This window comes from Cupressus sempervirens, chromosome 4 (genome assembly GCF_028749045.1).
Source record: "Cupressus sempervirens isolate cs-2001-9-10 chromosome 4, ASM2874904v1, whole genome shotgun sequence".
In the NCBI taxonomy this organism is placed as follows: Eukaryota; Viridiplantae; Streptophyta; class Pinopsida; order Cupressales; family Cupressaceae; genus Cupressus; species Cupressus sempervirens.
The window spans coordinates 507,584,579-507,605,691 of NC_143121.1; the positions used below are offsets into that span (position 1 = coordinate 507,584,579).

The window sequence follows — 21,113 nt, forward strand, 5'->3', positions numbered from 1 at the left end:
GGCTACTGAGTCTAAGCAACCATAAAGAATACGGTTTACCTACTGTAATTGGGAGGGCATGTTTGGAATGAAAATCCCATAGATAGATCAAAGAAAACCATAGCAATAGTTGAAGTCGTCTGACAAAATTTGATATGTTGTGCCATATGTCAAGAATGGGACCTGATTCTAATTGAAGATTGCTTAAAGAATAAACCCTTTTTGTATGGAGGAAACCAAGGGTATGAGGCCAAGCATTGTTGCCATAACCATAATTATATTACAAACAAGAGCAATGGCTTTGTATATCAGAGACCACCTTGGGAGGGTAAATAAAATGCTTGTGCTATGTAGAATAATCAACAAGGCTATCCAGATGATAACAAATGATCAAACTATATAGGAGGTAGAGGAAGAGGTTGAAACATGAGAAGGAGAGATTATGCTACTTGTTTCAATTGTGAGAAGTTAGGTCACTATACAACATAGTGTTGGGTGGAGAAGCATGCAAAAAATTTGTGGACAAGACCCTCACAACATCTTTTCATGTGATGTTGCAAGAGCATTGTATCTAAACAAGGAAAATAACCAAGATTCTTTGAGTGAGGAATTACAAAGAGAAGCAAGGGTTATCTAAAGGATGCTGCAACATGGTGCAAGGGGATGTCACATAAAGAACGAGTGGTCCTCGGACACCACAAAGAATAACTTTGAAGAAGAAATAATTATGCAGATTAAGAAAAAGAAAACAAGAGGGAAGAAGAAAGTTAGTGTTTTGACTAGACAAGGAATTGATAGTAGGAGACATAAGAAGAGACCACTTTTAGAGGAAGGACATGAGGAATATCATAGTCTAGAAGAAGCAGAAGAATAAGAGGAAGATTCAAAACAATTCCAACTCATAAAAAGACAACATGAAAAGGTGGTTGAACAAGTAAATGAAACAATAATGTAGCAATTATAGGAGGAAATCCTCTATTTTAGAGAAGTGAAAATATTGAAAGGCTTATCTGTTGTGACTAGACAAAAAGACGTGGTAGCAAAATCAAAACAATGGGGTAAATGTTGAAACAACAAGAAATAGGTGAAAGGCTTTCCTAGGACGAAGATGGTTTGCTAACTCTAATGGTATAATAGATTCCAGGCTTGAAGAAATATACTTTGCTAATAAGGAAGAAATAGTGCACATCCCACTCAGCATTGAAGACATGTTGTATATTGAGTCTCTGTGAAATAACCCTACCCACCCTTATGCAATTATATCTCAGACCTCCACACCAACTCACAATATATAGTATTTGGATTTTGTTGTGTACTCATGATTAGGAGCTATACTTTAACAACCTCAAACAATGAAGAACTAGCACTGGACACAAAAAAACATCAAACAAGGTATCTCCCATATTATGCTACCAATATTTTCTAGAGTTGGAGATGACAATGAATTTTTAAAAAAGGTTGAGAAAACATTCAAAGAGGACAAAGTGAGGATAACATCATTTGAAAACACATTGTTTATAGTGTAACATCCCCTTTTTTCGGGTCTTAGCTAACAACAAGCATAACATTGAAATATAGATACTACTGCACATTCATGAGAAGGCAGCTATAACAGTTATGTTCATGCGAAAGAGATTAACGGTTATAATCAGTTTAACTGAAATATCATAACTAACAATTGAAGGCATCATCAATAAATCTAAATAAAGGATTTAAGTTTTCCATATGCTAGTTCTAAAACCGGAATATGCCTAGGACAACATCTACAAAACCCAAGTTAGTCCACATATACCACTTAGGGCACAAATAGTTATACCACTAAGTCGTAATGATTGATACCATTTAGGGCATCAAATACCATTGTATCATAATGACCAATACTATTTAGGGTATCAAATACCACTGTATCATCTCTTTCCTTTCCTATTGCTAACTTTGGCATTAACATATAGTTAAAAGATACATTCATATTCATTATTCACATAAATGAAGGATAGTTATAACAACCATCAAATAAGCCTATCTCATGCATATAGATACATTTCATGTTCAATTAAAAAATCATTTGGTTTAATTGTTTTCCGAATACATTTAAGAGGAAATGATTCTTGAGCATTGAAGGGAATAACTAATTAAACGATATTATTCAATCTAACATATCTTTAGCATGTAATTTCAAATTCATGAAAGTAAGTTACATGTACTACCAAATATTGGAATGCATATCTTATCTCAATCTTGTGCATGTCTTGGCATCTGGTGGAGAGGAAAAACATTGCCAAGGGCTTAACTGCCCAATCGCCAACCTTGAATATCCCCACACAATCTCAATCGAGAAAGGCCCTCCCTACCTTGGAATTAGGCCTGGGACATCATTGATCGGTCATTGAACAACCTGGTGTCAAAGTAACAAACCGCCGCTCGACTTGACAATAAGAATCCATACAAGGATTTCCATGAGCCAACTTAGTTACTGAATTTGAATCTTGTTACTGATTATATCTTTTATTCATTGCAGGATTCTTCCCACTCTCTCCCCTTCATCTCAACCATGCTGGTCCTCATGGATGATTGCTTGGGAGGTTCAATGCATGAAAACTATTAAAAAATAAAATGCTTATACATTTTCCATCTTCATGCCAATTCTGGCCTATGGCATCATAAGATAGTTAAGTCTTATTCTGAATATTATTTCTTACATATATAGAACAACTTTCCCATCTCAAGGATATATATGAAGCATATCCCTGTATGGTTCTGTACTTATGACAGAGGTACAAAAGTGCATTCAAATTCCAAACATATCACATGCATAGCCTTTCAGCAATCACAAAAATACCCCTCTGTACGAGTTATAATGAAAGAATACACCTAGCAATCTCCATCCGATTATGGCTTTTAATACAGATAAGCAAGGCCAGCTCTAGAGCAGCGACAATTCAGAATGCATAAAAAGAACATGGCCAATAAGTATGAACATAGAACATGACCTGTCTCTGCAGATACGGTTGGTGAATTTGGGTGGTATCAGGTAGAATGATGCCATTGCTTTTGTTACTTCAATCAAATTTGATCAAGCTCAGTTTACTGGTTTATTCACGACTTGTCAATGTAACAAACACAATATCACCGAACTGATTACGGAACAGAGAGGAACTTGGCATGAATGAAAAAGAGAGTTCATTGAAAGCAATAAAGTATGTCGAGAGTGCCCGAGAGGAAAAAAGAGAGCAATTATATATTTTAAACATTCTCAAGAAACGAGCCAAGAGTCAAAAAGTCACCTGCACATGCTCAGTTATGCAATAAAGATTTGAGGTGGCAAGAAAGATTCAACGGGTCTTCAAATTTCATTTAATATAGTTCAACATAAAGTTCGATGCATAGAAGGGTTTTGGAAAAATAGTAGCTGCCCAACAATTAAATAAATAATAGACCACAGTCAAGTTTGAAAATAAAAGAATAAATGTGGTAACGTCATCTACGACCATGCCTTAGTATATTATTGTCGTTCCTACATATTCATGCTTGTCTGAGTAGTTTTAATATGTATATACATATACACTCTATTAGTAATTTGCATACATATATAACGAGAATCACGGCGATTCACGTGATTCGGTGATTCAATTCAAGCCAAATGATTTTTTGTGAATCGGTGAATTGAATCAAAGATGAAGGGTTTATGAAATAAGTCACACACTAAATTTCAAGGGTTTTTTAAATTTGCTGATTCGTGGCCAATTTGATTAGGATTCATTGCCGATTCATGATTCGATTCGGCCTTGCTTATTTCGATTCGATTCCGATTCTCGTTACTTTGATATATCTACATGAGTATCCATACATACATATTTTGTACCCACACAAGTATGAATCTAAACATGATATTACTATACTAAGACATGATAGCATTTGCAAGATATACAGAGATCATCCACATAATTTAAGGTAATATTTCTTATTTGAGTTTTACAATGTTTTTAATTTAACTGGTTAGCTCATGGTCATCCTTTGTACTTCTTTCTTGTCTAGCCATTTAATCCTTGGTTATGGTGGTTTAGGACCCCCATCTATTTGCTTAATGGTAGGTGGTACCCCCCGTACCCAACTCCTTTGTGGAAATGCTTCCCCCCTTCGACGTGCTCCTGCAAGAAAGAAACTCTCTATGATAATATCATATTTCTCAATATAATCATAACTAACCTAATAGTTATTATTCATAAACCATCATAATAGCTAAGCACCATTTCACTTACCATGAATTCATGATGAATAATCAACTTTACAAGATAACATTAAAATATCATCACTAGCATGCCAACTTCATATGAAATTATAACGATTAACCATCTTACCATTTCACATGATCCTAATTAATTTTACCTATCAACTGACTTCACATGAAACCTCAACGGCGATATGAACGTTGTTAAATTGAGCTAAAAATTGGGATATAACATAGTGTTGCATGTTGGTGGAATGTACAAAAGAACACTACTTTAGACTAGCCTCCATGCAAAATTCTTTTCAAAACTTGATACCTCTTGTAACAAGGCAAGTAACACAACATCCCAAAGTATCGAGGAAGAAGCACCCTTGACTTGTGTAACTATATGGACAAGGGATCAAGAATACAAAATATTGCCTCTAGATACAACTATTCTATTGGACATCAACACTAGTGGTGCAAATATGGTATATCAGTTAAGGAGAGCAAAACTAGGGAATAGGAAGATATTTGAAAACACTTCATTCACACATTTTCATTCTAGGATGAAGATGAACAAATACACAATGCTCTGAGAAAGACCAAGGAAATCGTATTCAAACTAGTACTAGATAATGTACCCTTAGAACCTAATCCACCACCTTAGAGCTAAGGAGTATGGAAGTTATTAGAATTGTTAGATAGACAAACACAACTAGCACAAAACCGATGTTACAAAATACACAAAGACAAAGAAGAGGCAAACTATTATGGTAAATTAATGAATGTGTTATTAAATAAAGATCATGAATGATCTATATATACAAGATACAAGAGAATGTTTCTATAACGAACAAGAGAGAGGAAATAGAAACATTCTTGTAGAGTGAAAAAGAAAGTTTCCATAATGAATAGGAGTTTATGGAAACATTACAGAAAGAGTGACCATTAGAAAAAGACAAAACAGAGGTAAAATAGAAACTATCTAATATCATAACACCCTCCCTTCATGGTCAATCTATCATCAAAAAACATAAATTTGCATGTCCTCAAAAAAGTGTAAAAGGTAGCCTCAGGTTGATCAGAGAGGTTTGCATGTTCTACAATGTTAGCCTATGGCTGAGACCCTCCCTGCTTCCGTTGGTTAGAAGGAATGCGAGTCCTGCAATCTTGAATCACATGACCAAATCTATGGCAATAGTTGCACTCGATTTGCTTCTTCTTGAAGCTATTCTGAGACTGAGTAGATGATTGAGATGGGCTTTTATCCTTGTTAAAGGATTGGACTGAAAACGCTTGTTCAGAGGAGGATGAAGGAGCACTACTACCAAATTGTTGTTTCCAAGGATCTTGCTGCAGAAGTTTGGTGCACAAATCTGAGAACTTCAAGTCTATGTTAGTTATAGTAGTGTTGAGCGTTTCAATAAAGTGCTCATAGGACGGTGGTAGGCTTTTCAGAGTAATGACCACCATATCCTCTTCCTCCATATTACGACCAATGGCCTCAAGTTGATCTTTGATGTCCTTAATCTTTAGAAGATGTTCCTGTATGGACGTGTGCTCATCCATAGTAATAGAGAATAATTGTCTCTTTAGAAAGAAGGCTCCGCTTTTATCTGATGTCTCGTGGAGATCCTTCAGTGTTATCCAGATCTCTGCAGCTACTTGCTAGACAGCACTTGAGGCAGCTGATCATCAGTAGCTGAAAGGTTAATAAGCATAACCGCTTCATGATTACGCTCATCAAGCTTCTCTTGAGTAGCATCAACTGTGGTAGGACGAGTCTTGGTACCTAGAACAAGCTCCTCAAGGTGACGGTATGCGAAGATTGTCACCATTCTCTACTTCCATTTGTTGTAGTTCTTTTTATCGAAACACTGTCTGCTTTCCAGCATGAGACTGGTGAGAGATGCCATCGCACATTTTTCAATGAAAAAGCGTGAAAGATTTGAAATGGCACAATCTTCAAGACAAATTGACGGAAGACTCAAAAAATCTGAAGAGACACCTGGATAAGAGCTCGAAAAACCCACAAAGAATCTGAAATTAGATTTTGAATTCGCTAGCTCAAAAATCGAGGCACAAAAAACAATGCACCTAGAAAAAAGTAAGACTAATCCAGTTGAAATCTACAAAAACCTACCAGGAATATGCAAATTTTTTGTTAATCCGACATAGGAATTGAGGGTTTTCAAAAAAACCGTAGTTGGTTTAAAAAATCTTACAAAATTTGTAGAGTTCTTGAATAGAGGGCAGATTTGAAAAAAAAGGCAAATTTTAAACCATGTAGCACAAAGAAAATTGCAAAAAAAAACTTGGACGCCGAATCCCAAGTCAGGTTTGGAGGAAAAAAGATGCAAATTTTGAAGTTTTGAATACACTGGCAAATATTTCAAAAATTTTGAACTAATAATTTCGAAATGAAATTAATTTTTTCAAAGAGGCTAGGAATTTGCTCTGATACCATATTATGGTAAAATAATGAATGTTTTATTAAACAAAGATCATGAATGATTTGTATATACAAGATACAAGAGAATGTTTCTATAATGAACAAGAGAGAGGAAATAGAAACATTCGTGTAGATTGAAAAAGAAAGTTTCCATAATGAACAAAAGGAGTTTATGGAAACATTACAAAAAGAGTGACCATTAGAAAAAGACGGAAGAGAGAGAAAATAGAAACTATCTAATGTTGTAATCCAGACCTAGTGCTTGATTTCGAAGTTGATGAAGGGGAAAATGAAGTAGAACGAAAGAAAGATTTTAGAAAACACTCTATAATCAATGAAAGAACTAGTTGTTGCATCAGTTATTGAACTATTAACATAAAATGAAGTGCTATTTGTCCAGAATTTACGTAAACAAAAGTTATTAAGGAAGAAGTAAGAACCATGCAAATACATAGAAGGCTAAGACTAAACCACACAAGAAAAAACATATCACCTAAATCGCGTATGAAGCAAAAGGTGAGGACAAAATTAGACAAAATATTGTTGGCTTGAATTATTAAATCGATAAATGATTTAGAGCGGATAGTACCTAAGGAAATACATGATAAAAAGATGGGAAAATTGAGTATGTGTAGATTTGTAAGCATGCATACACGATCCTATACAATATGAAAATGGAAGCAATTCAAAGGGGAAGGTCACCGCTTCTTTTCAAGATTGCACATTCATAATGCCCCAATAGGCTCAAGTGATGACTTAAGCACGAATGGCACAATGATCCTTTGCTAGATATGTAATTTTGAAATGGGAAATGATAATTAGGACAATAATTCAGATTAAGAAAGATTTAAATGTACTCAGGAACAAAATGGGAACTATGCTACTTCAGATTTGAATAGAAGACAAACGAAATCTTGAAAATATCTGTAATCATTGTTCTGAGATCTCGAGATTGAACCCTGTTTGCCAGTCAAATCCGATCTTGTTTTGGAAGGTACACAATGACTAAGCCAATATATACCTAGGTAGTTTTAGAGTTTATTTTGTAATTAATTTTACATTTTTATTTCCAAGTGTTGGAGTACCAAGATCGCTGCAAGTGTAATTGCTTTGCCAACGAACCCAACTTGATTTATGAGGTGAAAAATCAATCAAAACCTAACATGATTTTTGAGGCTCAAAATCAATCAAAAACTAACATTACAAAGTTTCATTTTTTTTATAGGAAAAACGGTAAAACCCAACAGATAATTTTTGAGGAAAAATTACAAACCCACAAAAGAATCCCACACAACTTAGCGAATTATAGAATCAGAAATTTTTAAGGGAAAATTTATAGAAACCCATAAAAAAAATTTGGGAAAAAAATATGAAAACCATCAATTTTTTTTTGTTTTTTAGGAAATTTTTTAATGAAAACCCTCTAGAATATTTAAGGGAGGCAAAACATGAAACTTAGCATGGTAAAGCAACACATGCAAACAATATGCAAGTAAATGCAACCCTCAAAAAGTAGAGACCCAAAAAATTTGAAGGGTGACCTAGAAGAGAGCTCAAAAAACTCAAAAGGAATTTGTTGTTGGTTTCTGAATCTGCTTGCTCGAAAATTGAGGCACAAAAATCAAGGCACTTAGAAAAATCTGACAACCACCCAGTTGAGCTCTCGGAAAACCCATCAAGTATTTGGAATTTGAAAAATTTTCCGAACCCGAAAATTAGGATTTTGAACAAAAATGACCCTACTGCAAAGAACCACAAAAAATGGCAGAAATGTGCAGAAAAAATAGATGGATCTGGACAGAAATGGGTTGCAGAACCGAACCAAAAGTTGACGAATTTAGAACTCTTAAAACGGAAACCCTTGTTGGATTTTAGAGAGAGTTGGAAGTAAATATGCATGTAAATAATTTTGAAAATAAAAGGCAAATAATTTCAACCAAGAAATTATAATTATTTTTGAAAAAATTTAGAGTGTTGGCTCTGATACCATATTACGAAGTAATTGGAAAATATTTGCTGGTTATTAACAGTGATCAAGAGATAAATTTATACAAGAGGTTGAATGATGTTTCCTTAAGAAACAATTATAAAGAATAGAAACATTGTATTCTAGAAAAATAGAAAACTAAATATTAGAAATATTCTAATATTTACAAAATATTACAATAGATAGCCATTAGATATTAAACAGAGATAATAGAAACTATCTATTATCGTAATAGTTTTTGGTATATGTTTTTAAAATGCAACTATCAATATTTATATGGAGAATGAGTTATGAATAGACATGTCTCTTCAGGGACATGTCTATTCATAATATTAATCAATCATAATAATTACATATATACAAATTATATATTCTCTCTTTCTCTAATGTATAAATAATCATAAAATATATATGTATATATATTTATGTACATCTCATATATATTAAATATATATATACATATCTTCACTAGAGTTTATCAAACCGAAGCTACAAAACATTAACACTCCCTCTTAGCTAGGGAGGATAAACACATAACCATATAATATCTCAATGTAATATAAGAAAATCGAATGTCAACTCATTTGACATTATGGTTTCTTGAATGTCGACTCATTCAATATTTGTATGTCGACTCATTTGACATTCATTAGGTGCCTTTGAGTAATGGCCTCCCAAAGTCAACTTATTTGACATTCACCAAGTACTCTGTGTAATGGCCTCCTAAACATCAATTTGCATACCTTTCACCATGTACTCAAAGTGTTTATAAGGTATGTGCACTCACATTCTCATAATGCGTACCATATAAACACCCACCATGCAAAGTATAATCTATCACGATCTGCATAGACGTCATAAGATATCCCTCATAATAAATTAAGTTATTGAAAGATTGTCACCTTTCAATAACTTCTACATATACAAGTGTTAATCATTTGGAAGTCATCACTTCCTCATGATATACACATGTAGGCCCATATAGTTCTGAAGAATATTTAGAAATCACAATCCTCTTGACTGCTACAATTTATTGATTATTGGAGAATCCATCTTCAACATGGTTTACTCCCTCTTAATCAATACATCCGAGATCACTGAAGGTTGACAAAACCATCTCCTCTATTTGTTCCCTCTCTTTCAAGGTTGCATCTATTGAAATGTTAGGCTCCTTTTGAATCTCAATCTCCCTTTGAATTTGAAATCAATCTTCCTTTTCGTACAATAACATTCTCGAAGGAAAAGATTAAGGCACATAATTCTTATAATAATAATAAAAATACCTTTAATAATTATAAGAACATTAAAAATTTAATTGATTTCACAAAATATCAATTATTATTGACTTAACCCTCATATTTGAAACTTTCATAAATACTTTCTTAGAAAATTTTATATTTATCTCATAAATATATTAATAATTTCTCTAATAGATATCTATAGATACACAATGTTATATACAAACGTATAATATTAAACATAGAAATGAATATTCATGAGACAAACATTACCTATAATACCTAAATTTATACTTTGTGTGGGTGGGCCCTCAAAACCTTGTTTGGTCGTCCCTCCAATTTCACTTTCTTTGACAGTTTTTACTTATTCACTCGCTGACTCACTTATTTCCTAATTTGCTTATTATCATTCACAAGGATCTTCTTAATGTTAGGCGTGTCTTTCTTTATCAGATTTCTCTACAACATTGCATTTTTGTTCACCCCTAACTTCAAGATTTGCATGTCTCCACCATACTGATCTGTCATCACCAGTCTGATCTTGTCCATTGTGAATATATTTATGACAGTAATATTATATGCTCTATGATATTGTATGTAGACGACAATGGCTCATTCCAGTAAATTATTCCTGATTCAATAATCCTTGGAAAGACCATATCAATGACATCAAATTAAGGTAAATACATCTGTAATAGTTTCTTGAAAGTGTAACAACAACAAGCCGTTGAAGGCAGAAATGAGATCTGTCCATGATTTTGCTGTTTGTTGTCATTTTTCTTTCAAATTCTATCAATCCATGTCAAAATGAAACTTAATATTTTTCCTGTACATTTGCAGCCGGCTTTGATACCATGAAAGAGTACCAGGATCGCTGCAAGTGTAATTGCATTACCATGTTTTTGGTATATGTTTTTCAAATGCAACTATTAATATTTATATGGAGAATGAGTTATGAATAGACACGTCTCTGCAGGAACATGTCTATTCATAATATTAATCATTATAATTATATATATACAAATTATATATTACCTCTTTCTCTAATTTATAAATAATAATAAAATGTATATGTATATATATGTATATATGTATATATATTTATGTACATCTCATATATATTAAATATATATACATATCTTCACCAGAGTTTATTAGACCGAAGCTACAAAACATTAACACCAAAAGATGTTGGTGACCCTTGGGATCCATCAGATTTTGTTAAACTCTAATTTTGAATAGAATGGATCACTTTTTATAGATTTTGTATAAACTCTAATTTGCAAAATCTGTTATTAATTTTTTTTGTTTTCAGTTAATCACAATACCACAGGTTTCGCACTGGGTATTGTATTCTGAATTCTGAATTCGGATCAGACCGGGAAGATAATCCTGATGTAATTCAGAAGATTAATATAATCAATTGCTTGGTGAGATACCACAGAGAATCAGAGCAATAGAACAACACTGAGATTATAAGAAACATATTGATAATGATCATTCTGAACATAACTATATTTGACCAATGATCCTTTTAAAAGACAAAAATCAATGTTAATTAATGGCACCGATAATAAACACAGATATGACACTGCTGAAATATATGAAAAAATAATAAATGATTAACAAGTAGAATATTGATTTATTACGGCATGAGTATCAACTCAGTATATGGACAAAGTAATGATATTAATAGAGTATAGGCTAAAGCCACACTATTATGATGTTTGTGATATGATGATGAAGACAGTAAGAGATTGTCAATATGCCATCCTACTTTAATGGAAATGTTGTGAATATAGTCATCTAATAAAGGCTGTTCCGTAAGTGCTTGTTAAGAATGAAGATGCTACTTAAGGCAGTATCATCTTTTATTTCCATGTGAGCACGAGTTTTTGGGAGCCTTTGTAGTTAGTGACTGGCTGCAATCTTAGCAATTATGACAGTGCCCATCTCAACATGTGTGACTCTTGAACAAAATAATTAATTTGATTGATTGTATCTAAAGACGCATTGTGGATTCCAAGTATTATAGTTGACTTTTTTAGTAAGTTCAAGACTGATAACCAAGCATCGATGATGTTAGGATAAAAGATAGATTAATTAGAGTTGTGTAAAAAGAGTCACATTCGTTGAAGGCAATGTATCACACATTTGCGGATATAAGAATGATGGGAAGTGCAGACCTAAGGGGGAAGTGTTTGTGTATATGGTATATGATTTGGTATTGTAAGAAAAATATCAGGTTGGAAATAAAAATTATATAAAATATGTTGAAACTACTTATAAGGAAGAGATGAATAAGGAAATGATATTCAATATTCAAGGAAGAGACAAGGAAGAAATTGGAACATACATATTGCTGGCAGAAGTCAATAAATACACGCATAGACACACACACATAGTTAGGATTAAATACGGATAGAAATAACAATTACATGCAAATATAACCAATATCATAAAATAATAAATTGCATAGAAGAGAACACAAGACACAAAGATTTAATGTGGTTCACCCAATCCCTGGGCTACGTCCACCAACAACATGTCCAATATTATAATTATCCATTGATTACAATTCACAATCCCTTACAGATCAATACCGCCGTATGAAGCTACAATCTCATCATACATTATGAAATCCCTAACCCTAAGCCATTTTATACAAGCTTTCTGCCGCTTACAAAATTAGGGCTAGAATAAGTCGTCCAATAGAAAAATAGCAGTTGATGCCTTTTACAATAATAAAGTCCATTGAGCTTTCGGGGGTGACCATAAATGGGGCTCTGCCCCATGACCCCGCAAGGGGTGCTGCCCCTTGACCCTGTTTTGGGGGCAACCCCTGTAGTAAAAATATGGGGAGAAACCACACTGAATAAAGTTGGAAAAATTAACCTTTGAGATTGATTAGACTCCACATCACAACACACACACACACTTATATTAGTATTCATATGGCAAACATACATATTAATATTATATATAATTATTAATAATAATAATAAAAAAAAATATATGTATATAATATATAAATAGATTATTCCATAATTAGTTTGAGGTATAGTCATAGATAAATAAAAAAGAACTAAGAAGGGAGGATAAAGATGTGTCCAAGGGCAATGGCTATCTGTCCCAAGATAGGGTAGGAATCAACGACCTTGAGCATTTTGTAGACATGTTCCCAAGATAGGCTAAGGTCTTGGATCTGTAAACTTTGAGGGAGCCCGTTGCAGTTGGTCTCTAGGTATCTTGGAGAGTGCCTACTTCTTTCGTCATTAAGTTGAAATAGTTATAAGATTGGATATGGTATATTAATGTTACATATAGATAATGTAATCTGATTAAATGAATAAATAATTCCTTTTACTATGAATATCTTAGCTTGAATCATGATATTTTAGGACATACAATGTAAAATTTGAGTTAAATATGTGATAACTAAGCCTAAGCCTAACAGGGACATTACAATGAGTGTACTTTAAAGGAAGATAAGTGGATGCTTGGGGGATGAAATAGTTAGATAAGGCAGTGTAATGTATAACTCACCCCATTTCTTGACCAACATGCATTAAACAATTTGTAGCATGGAACTTAAACAAGATAACTAAGTTCCAAGATAACTCTAGCACAAGTATATTTAGCTTGTGTAAGAGTTGTAAATGGTTGGAAGCAAAATAGTAAATAATTGATGTAAAACTAAAAGTAAATACATGATTACGATTACTTCTTCCTCTTCCCATCTCTAGTAAAAACCCAGGGAGAGGTAGAACTAGAGGGTCTAGTCCTAGAAGTTTACACTGGGCATCATTGTGCCTCCTTGCATGATATGTCTGACTTAGTCCGTGGCTTGTCCTCCATCCTTAATGTAGCTGTGCCTTTAGCTTCTCCTGGCACTAGCAATGATTCCTCATTTGACTCAATGCCATCCAGTGTGAAAACAAATCCACCCCCCTCCTCCATACCCTGCCTCTCCAAATCATTGATGTCATCCTCTTCGAAAACCACCTCAAATCCATATCAAATTTGCCTCAAATCCGCTTCAAATCAATAGAAACCAGTTTGCAAAGTGTTTGGAATACATTTTTATGAAAGAGTATTCTCCCTCTCTCAGCAAAATACATCTGAAGAGATGAGAACTGAAATTAATTTGGGCTGTTTTTTTGCCTTTAAGTGCTGTTATAAAACTGTGACCAAAACCTCAGCAAGTACTCGTCAAGCTTTTGGTGTCAGTAATAGTTGTAAAAACTCTCCAGGCCAGAAAACTCGAAGAGTACTCTGCCAGTAGTACCTCTATGCTTGTAGGAATTCTTGATGATTTGAGTTTGGTATTGCTGTGAGTAATACCAAAATTTTGATGTTGAATAGAAAAGCTTGTTTGGCTCTTATGGGTTCAAATTGTGAAGGTCAGGTTCTTTCGTATTGACTTTTATTTTTCAGTACAACAGCCATGTAAGACTTTTGCAATTTCGTAGGTACTGCTTCTCATTTATCAGTTCATATCTCTACTTTTGTTACCGAATTTCAAATAGTTTTGATTCAAACCCACAGATTCTTTCTTTTACTAAATAAAGATGACGCTACCTCTTTTGTCTTGGTTATTCATAAGAGAATGTGCATTTCATTGACCTGTTGAATTTATTTGTCCAGGTTTTACATGCTTGCTATACAAAGGTTTCTCCTTCAGTTCTTGTTGATAATCCACAGCTTGTTGTCTGGTCAAACTCAGTTGCAGAATTGCTTAATTTAGACCCCAAAGAGTAAGGTTTGCTTGGAGAATTTTTCAATAGCAATTTTTTCTGCCTAATGATGTCTTTTAGTGACAATAACATCTTTGTTGAAATAACTTTAGTGTACATTTATGCATCAAAACTGGCATAGTTTAAGAACAGACAAACATATGATGTAGATTGCCATTGGTGATAAATATTTATTACAACAGGTCTGAGTGTTAGTATTTGATGATCTAAATAGACTATGTTATATTGGAAGTATGTGCAGACAATATGTTTCCTTTTGTTGGTTTCAGTGATTTTGCGTTCTGTATTTTTGGCATTCATATATTCATCGTTATAATTATTTAATGCTTGCAGGTTTGAAAGACCAGATTTTCCTCTGATATTTTCAGGGGTGTCAATTTTGAAGGGAAGGTAAGAATATAAAAGCTTATTATCAGTAAAGTTGCATCAAGTTCAGAAATGTTCCTAATTAAATGTATAGTACATGGTAGGATAAAATTAATTGAATGAAATCAGGAGTTGTTTGGATAGCTATTGAGCTATATGTTTTAACTCCATAAATGCTGTTTTAATTTGCAAGCCTTTGGGAAAAATGTCAATATTTTGCTTTAATGTTTTAGATCACACTCCATGATCTATCATCAGGATGACAAACAATGGATCAGAGGTTTACAAGATTAATCACACAGAAAAGATAATTTCACATTAGAATAAAGACTAAAATTATAATAAAGATTAGAAATGAAAAGTATAAATTTTGTGGAGAGAAAATAGACCTGCTGGGGTTTTGGTATTTTTTTTAGTTAGCCTCCTTTGTTTCTTTGCTTTCTACATTTCACTTTTTTTTGGGTCTTCCCCATAGTTCTCAGTAGGCTTGTTCCAGAATGGAGTGGTAAAAATTGGCTAACCACTTTGGAGAAAGAGATTGATGTAGTTTTTATGTTGTGCACCGAGTAGAAGATTAATCAACCCAAGAGATGTTTGTAACAGTGCATGTTGGTCCTCGAGGGATCTCCAATCATCAATATTGATGTATTGGAATTCTGAAAGAATGTTTCTACCTTAAATTGTAGAGTTTAAATGTATATTCTTTGATAGCTAGCTATCCTTGGAATATTCTTCTAGACTAGAAAGGATTGGAAATGTAAAGAAGAATACTATCACAATGTGTTCTTGTATGAAGGTATATTTCATATCCATTTTTGCTAACTAATCAAATAGGGATAATTTTTTTGGAGGTGGAACAACATTTAATTAGAAATGCTAGCCGTTTCATGAAACATTGGCATGTGGATTTTAACTCACTATGGAAATTCCGTTGTGGAGTTAGTTTAGATCCACACATATGGCTTTCGCCAAGAGTTTTAGTCCCCTTATGTATTTAAGATGATGCCTTGGCTTTTTGGGGGTGTTAATTGATATTTATAGGCCATTTCATGGTAAGATCCTCTTTTTTTATTCTTGATTATATGTGGAGCTTGATCTCATGGTCCTACCTAAAAGTATCACCTTGAAAACTGGAGAAGTTAGATGGACTCAAGCTCTAGATTATGAACATTGACATTTGTGTATTGGAGTTGGAGTATGATCATCTCATAAGAGATTACCTGCCCAACTCTTTAGGGAAAAGCTTAATTAAAAAAAAATCTAGAGGAGTATGGTGAAAAATTAAGGATTTATCAAATTATAGAATAAAATAACTGAAATGTTTAAACTTGAAGGAAAAACGAAAAACGGAATGGAACTAGTGACACAACTTAGGATAGGGTAGCATTTGTTGATGAGAGTAAATTTAAGAACATTGATATGGACAAAACAAAAGCCATGACGGTGATTGTGACCTTTTTTCACATTTCTCTATTTCAAATGGGTACAACCTACATTTTGGTTCACTTGGTCTTTTTGGATTCGCTTCTTGGTGGTTTTGGCATCAGTCCATTGAGGTCTCTTATGCTCAAATGAGAATTGATGAAATTGGCCAAGTCTAGAGTGGAGAGTTGTTTCCTTTCTCTTAGGGTTTGAATTTTGAAGGGTTTTTTGATTAAGAACTATAAATTTGGATGGAGGGTTGAGTTGAAAATCCTTCAATGAATGAACTATTGAAAAATTGAGTTGTTTGGAGAGATTCTTATTTTATAGGGAATTTATATTTTGTTTAGTTTTACTGGTTCTCAGAGTCACTTTATTTTGAATTTTGAGATGGTTCTTATTTTTTTTAGGATTTCCTATTTTTAGGGATGTCTATTTTTTGGTAAACTTCAATTTGTCCTATTTTCACATTTGAACAAACTTACTATTTATAGTAAGTCATTTTTTTAGTAGGTAATTTTGGGCAATTGATGAGCACTGGTTGAGGAGCACATAAAAGGTATCCAGATCTATATTAGGAGATGTTATCAAATGCTGCAATTGGTTTGAAAAGCTCTAAGTTGGAAAAAGTAGTCTTAAAAAACATAAAAATCATCCAAAGGTGGATAGACCTAAGAAGCTCAAAAGAAAATTAAATTTGGAAATATCTCGAAAAAAGTGTAAGAAAGCAAGAAAAAACATTTGAAGGAGGGAAAAAGCAAAAAAGAAACCAGTTCCAAATCCGTCATGATGATAATAATAGCGTTCAATTTCAAAAGAATGAGCAAAATTGGATGATGATAAGAATAACATCCAATTTCAAAAGAACCAAATCCGGCATGATGATAAGAATATCGCCCAATTTCAAAAGAATGAGCAAAAATGGAGTACGATAAGAATAGCATCCAATTTCAAAAGAATGAGAAAAAAATGGTTAAGTGTTTATAAAGATGACATGAAAAAACAATGAAAATGGTTAAGTATTAAAAAAATTCCTTGCTCAACCTTAGATGCACCCTGGGAGTAAATTACACCTGACCGAGGAAAATATCAGAAATGTTGAAATCCCCCTGGAGTCTCCAAATGTACCCTAGAGCATAAATTAATGGCGAATAAGGAAAGTTGGGAAATTGTGAAAGCTCTTGGTTTAAGCCTAGATGTGCCTTGGAGTGTAGATCTCTAAGTGCTAATGAAAGTTTAACAAGATGAAAAATCCTTCACATGGTTCAGATTGCGCCCTAGAGTACAATTCATAAACAGTCATGGAATTGGTCTAAGTCTCAAAAAAAGTTTGCCTCACAGTGCTAAATGCACCTTGGCGCAAGTCCAAGATAGACAAGAAAAATGTTAGAAGGGTGCAATTCCTTCCATGGGCCTCATATGTGCGCTCTTGAGTGCAATTTACATCGGTGCAATGAAACTTGAAAATGTTGAGAAATCCATCATATTTTCCTTGGAGTACAAATTGCTAGAGACAAAGGAAAAGTTTGAAAATGAAGAAATCCTTCCCATGGTTTGAAATGTCCCCTAGAGCACAAATATCAGGGTGTGAAAGAATTATGTTAAAATATGGAAATTCCTCCATTCATGGTGATTTGTGCCCAAGACCAAGGTTGAGTGGAAATGAATTTGTGCCCAAGGAAAGGTTGAAAGGAATAAATGATAAATTCTTTCAAAGCACTTCATTTGTGTCAATAGGGTTAAATCTTTAAATCCAAGTGTCAAATGTGCCCTCATAGGCAAGATGAAGTGAAAATGATTTAAATTGAGAAATTCAAATTAAATTGTGAAAACATTGGAAATATTTAATGCCTAAACATTGGAAAACGGGAGGCGCCAAAAATGTACTCAGTTTGTGCACTTCTCTAAACCCTTCTATCCAAGATGTGCCATAGATTGGAACACTTGAATGTCGGCTTAGAGCTCCCTAGTCATGGAGTGCAAGAGGCATAAAATAAGCATGAAGTGAGCTCTCAAATGAGCCTTAGAGATGTAACCCTTGCTAGTAAACCATGAAATGGAAGGTTCTTGAGACAAGAGCAAGAATGCCGGTGTCAAAAGAGCTCTCAAGATGCAATGCAAGAAATGAAGCTATACTAAGACGAGATGCACAATGCAATTAGATTAAACAAGATGATTGTGTTACAACCATTGCTAATTAGACTATGTTAGCTATGATATAAAAAAGGAAATTAAGCTATGCTAGATGAATCTAAGCTAAGATGGAGTATGCAAGAATGAGACAAGAAGCAAAAAGTTCTCCACAAGTGCTTTCAAGAAAACCTGTCAAGAAACTTGTAGCATAAGAATACTAAAAAATTGGATCCTTAGAGAGGGAGAGAGCTCTCTCTTTTAAAGATATACAGATGGTTGAGATCAAGATCAAGAAGTGGATAATCAAGGGTGGGGGATTGACTTTTGGCATGATCCATGTGCAAGATCAAGTCAACCAATGAGAAGGGGTTGACTTTCATGTGAGACAAAAGCTTTTTCTTTTAATTTGTGAATAGGAAAAATACTTTGTGTGCAGATTGAGTGGGTTAGAAGAATGGGGTCTTTTATTTAATTAAAAGGGGGACATGTTCTTTTAATCAAATATGGACTTAGGATAATATAGTCAAACTATAGGTTACAATCAAATAAATTGATTTTTAGCTATTTGGTCTAGGAAAATGATTAAATAAGTTAGCCAAAATGCTGAAAAGGGGGCTACTAGTCTAGATGATCATTTTTAGGTGATTACACTTGCATATTCTCTTATTCTTTCACTTATAATAGATTTACTTTCAAGTTGTTAGCTTTTCAAGGAAATTGACAATATTCTTGCAGTGAAGTTGACTTTCTCATACCTTTTGCTAGTAGATAATTTTTGTGTATAGGGTAAGATTGGTTTTGAGCTTATATGTGGATGCTTAACTTCTATCACTAAATTTGCATTGCTCCATGATGGTGTCTATTTGTGATATGAATTTTTTCCGCACAACCCTTGAAGATTGCACCCACTTTATGTAGTTGTTGAATTTGGTGAACCGAAGTGTGGTAGATTTCACTTTAGCAATATATTTTTTTCAAGTTCCTAGGATTAGGATAGATTTCTGAATTGTTATCTCATTTTTTTTCCACAAATTTCGTGAAAACACCAAAAAGTACCGTCATCACCATACCATTTGAATAGTTCCTTGACTAGAATATTCCAAATCATCTTGAGAATGATTATGTAAGTCCCTTCTTGATGCCAACATATCACATTAACCATTGAGCTTATCCACACTTCGAAGGAACCTTGGAAATTACCTATGTGATCTTACTTGCAATCTTAACATACACAAAATTTTAATTAAGAGAGGAGAAAATGCCTTATTATTTTATTTAGTGTTGGTGTGGTTATAAAACACCCATCAGCATGGTGAAGTACAATTTTAAAAGATCAAAACTTACTTCTAGAGGACCTTGAAGTGGTTAGAAAAGAACTAGAGTTATAGAAGGGAATAGGTTAGGCTCTCTATGAAATTCCTTCTCACATGACTAGTAGATAGTCCTTAGAGGATTTAGCTTTGAGTAGAAAGGTGATAGAGAGCCCTCATTTTAAAGATAGACAAAGAAAGGTAAAGGAGATTTTGGAATCATCAAGGCAAATAGGTAAATAAGTATTTTGCTTTAAAATCAATGGCTTTGGCAGATACAACAATCGGACACTAAAGCCAATTAGTATATATATCTTGGTAGGGATAGTGAAAGTAAAGGTTTCCTAATGAAGGTTCTCTCTTGGGATATTAGGGAACTCAATTCTCCCTCCAACAAAAGGTAATCTAGATATTCTTGGAGACATTTGATTTGATCAAAGAAAGTAACTTTGATTTTTATGCTTTTTTGGGGGCGTTGACCATCATTTTTGTTTCCTAAAAGCTTAATTTTGATATCTTTATGTTTATGGTCCCTAGGCCACCTAGGAGAATTACTACTAGTTCTAAATTAGGGAATTCTTGAAGGTAGGAGAGGAGGCAAAATGAAATGTGGTGGGTGATTTCAATGCTACTATTGACCCTTCTAAGAAGGGGTCAGATCCTAGATCCTGAATTTAGTCAAGGACTCAAATTTGGGGGATATTAATCCTTGGACTGGTTATCTTGGTCCAAGAGAATAAAGGGTTGGGATCAAATTTTAACTAGGATCCGTAGATTCTTACCTATATAGTTTGGTTGAAACGACATAATTTACAAGTTTAAGGTCCTTGAGGTTTAATTTGATCACTAGTCAATATCTTTTGATTGTTCCTAGAAAAGTGCCATTCAAATTTAAAAAACCATGGATGGAGCTCGATCTAGAGTGGTTAGTCATGGATTTCTGGAAGAATCATTAATGCTTAATTTCTCTTTTGGGATCGATTGTGTGATAGTTTTTAGTATCACACAATCAATCCCAAAAGAGAAATTAAGCATCTAATATGGATTGTGGAAATCTTATAAACTTAGAATCATTAATATTTTGTTACCAAAATATATGTAGTCATGAATTTATGGAAGAATCATTATTTTGTTACCAAAACATGTCTTTAGGAGGAAGCCCAAAGATCTTAAACAAAGAGTAAAGGAATGGAATTGCCATGGTTTTTAAAATTTTGTTTTAGAAAAAGGAGAGATTGAAGAACATGATAGGTAAAATC

General features: G+C 33.6%; 1 protein-coding gene across 1 annotated transcript in view; it reads left to right on the forward strand.

Annotated features, from left to right (window-relative positions):
- Positions 1–21,113, forward strand: part of LOC149562164 (selenoprotein O) — a 38,237-nt gene that overhangs the window by 4,314 nt on the left and 12,810 nt on the right. The window contains exons 2-3 of the mRNA XM_089825699.1: positions 14,514–14,623; positions 14,957–15,013. Of these exons, the coding sequence (XP_089681825.1) occupies positions 14,514–14,623; positions 14,957–15,013 (167 nt within the window). The remainder of the gene's footprint in view (positions 1–14,513; positions 14,624–14,956; positions 15,014–21,113) is intronic.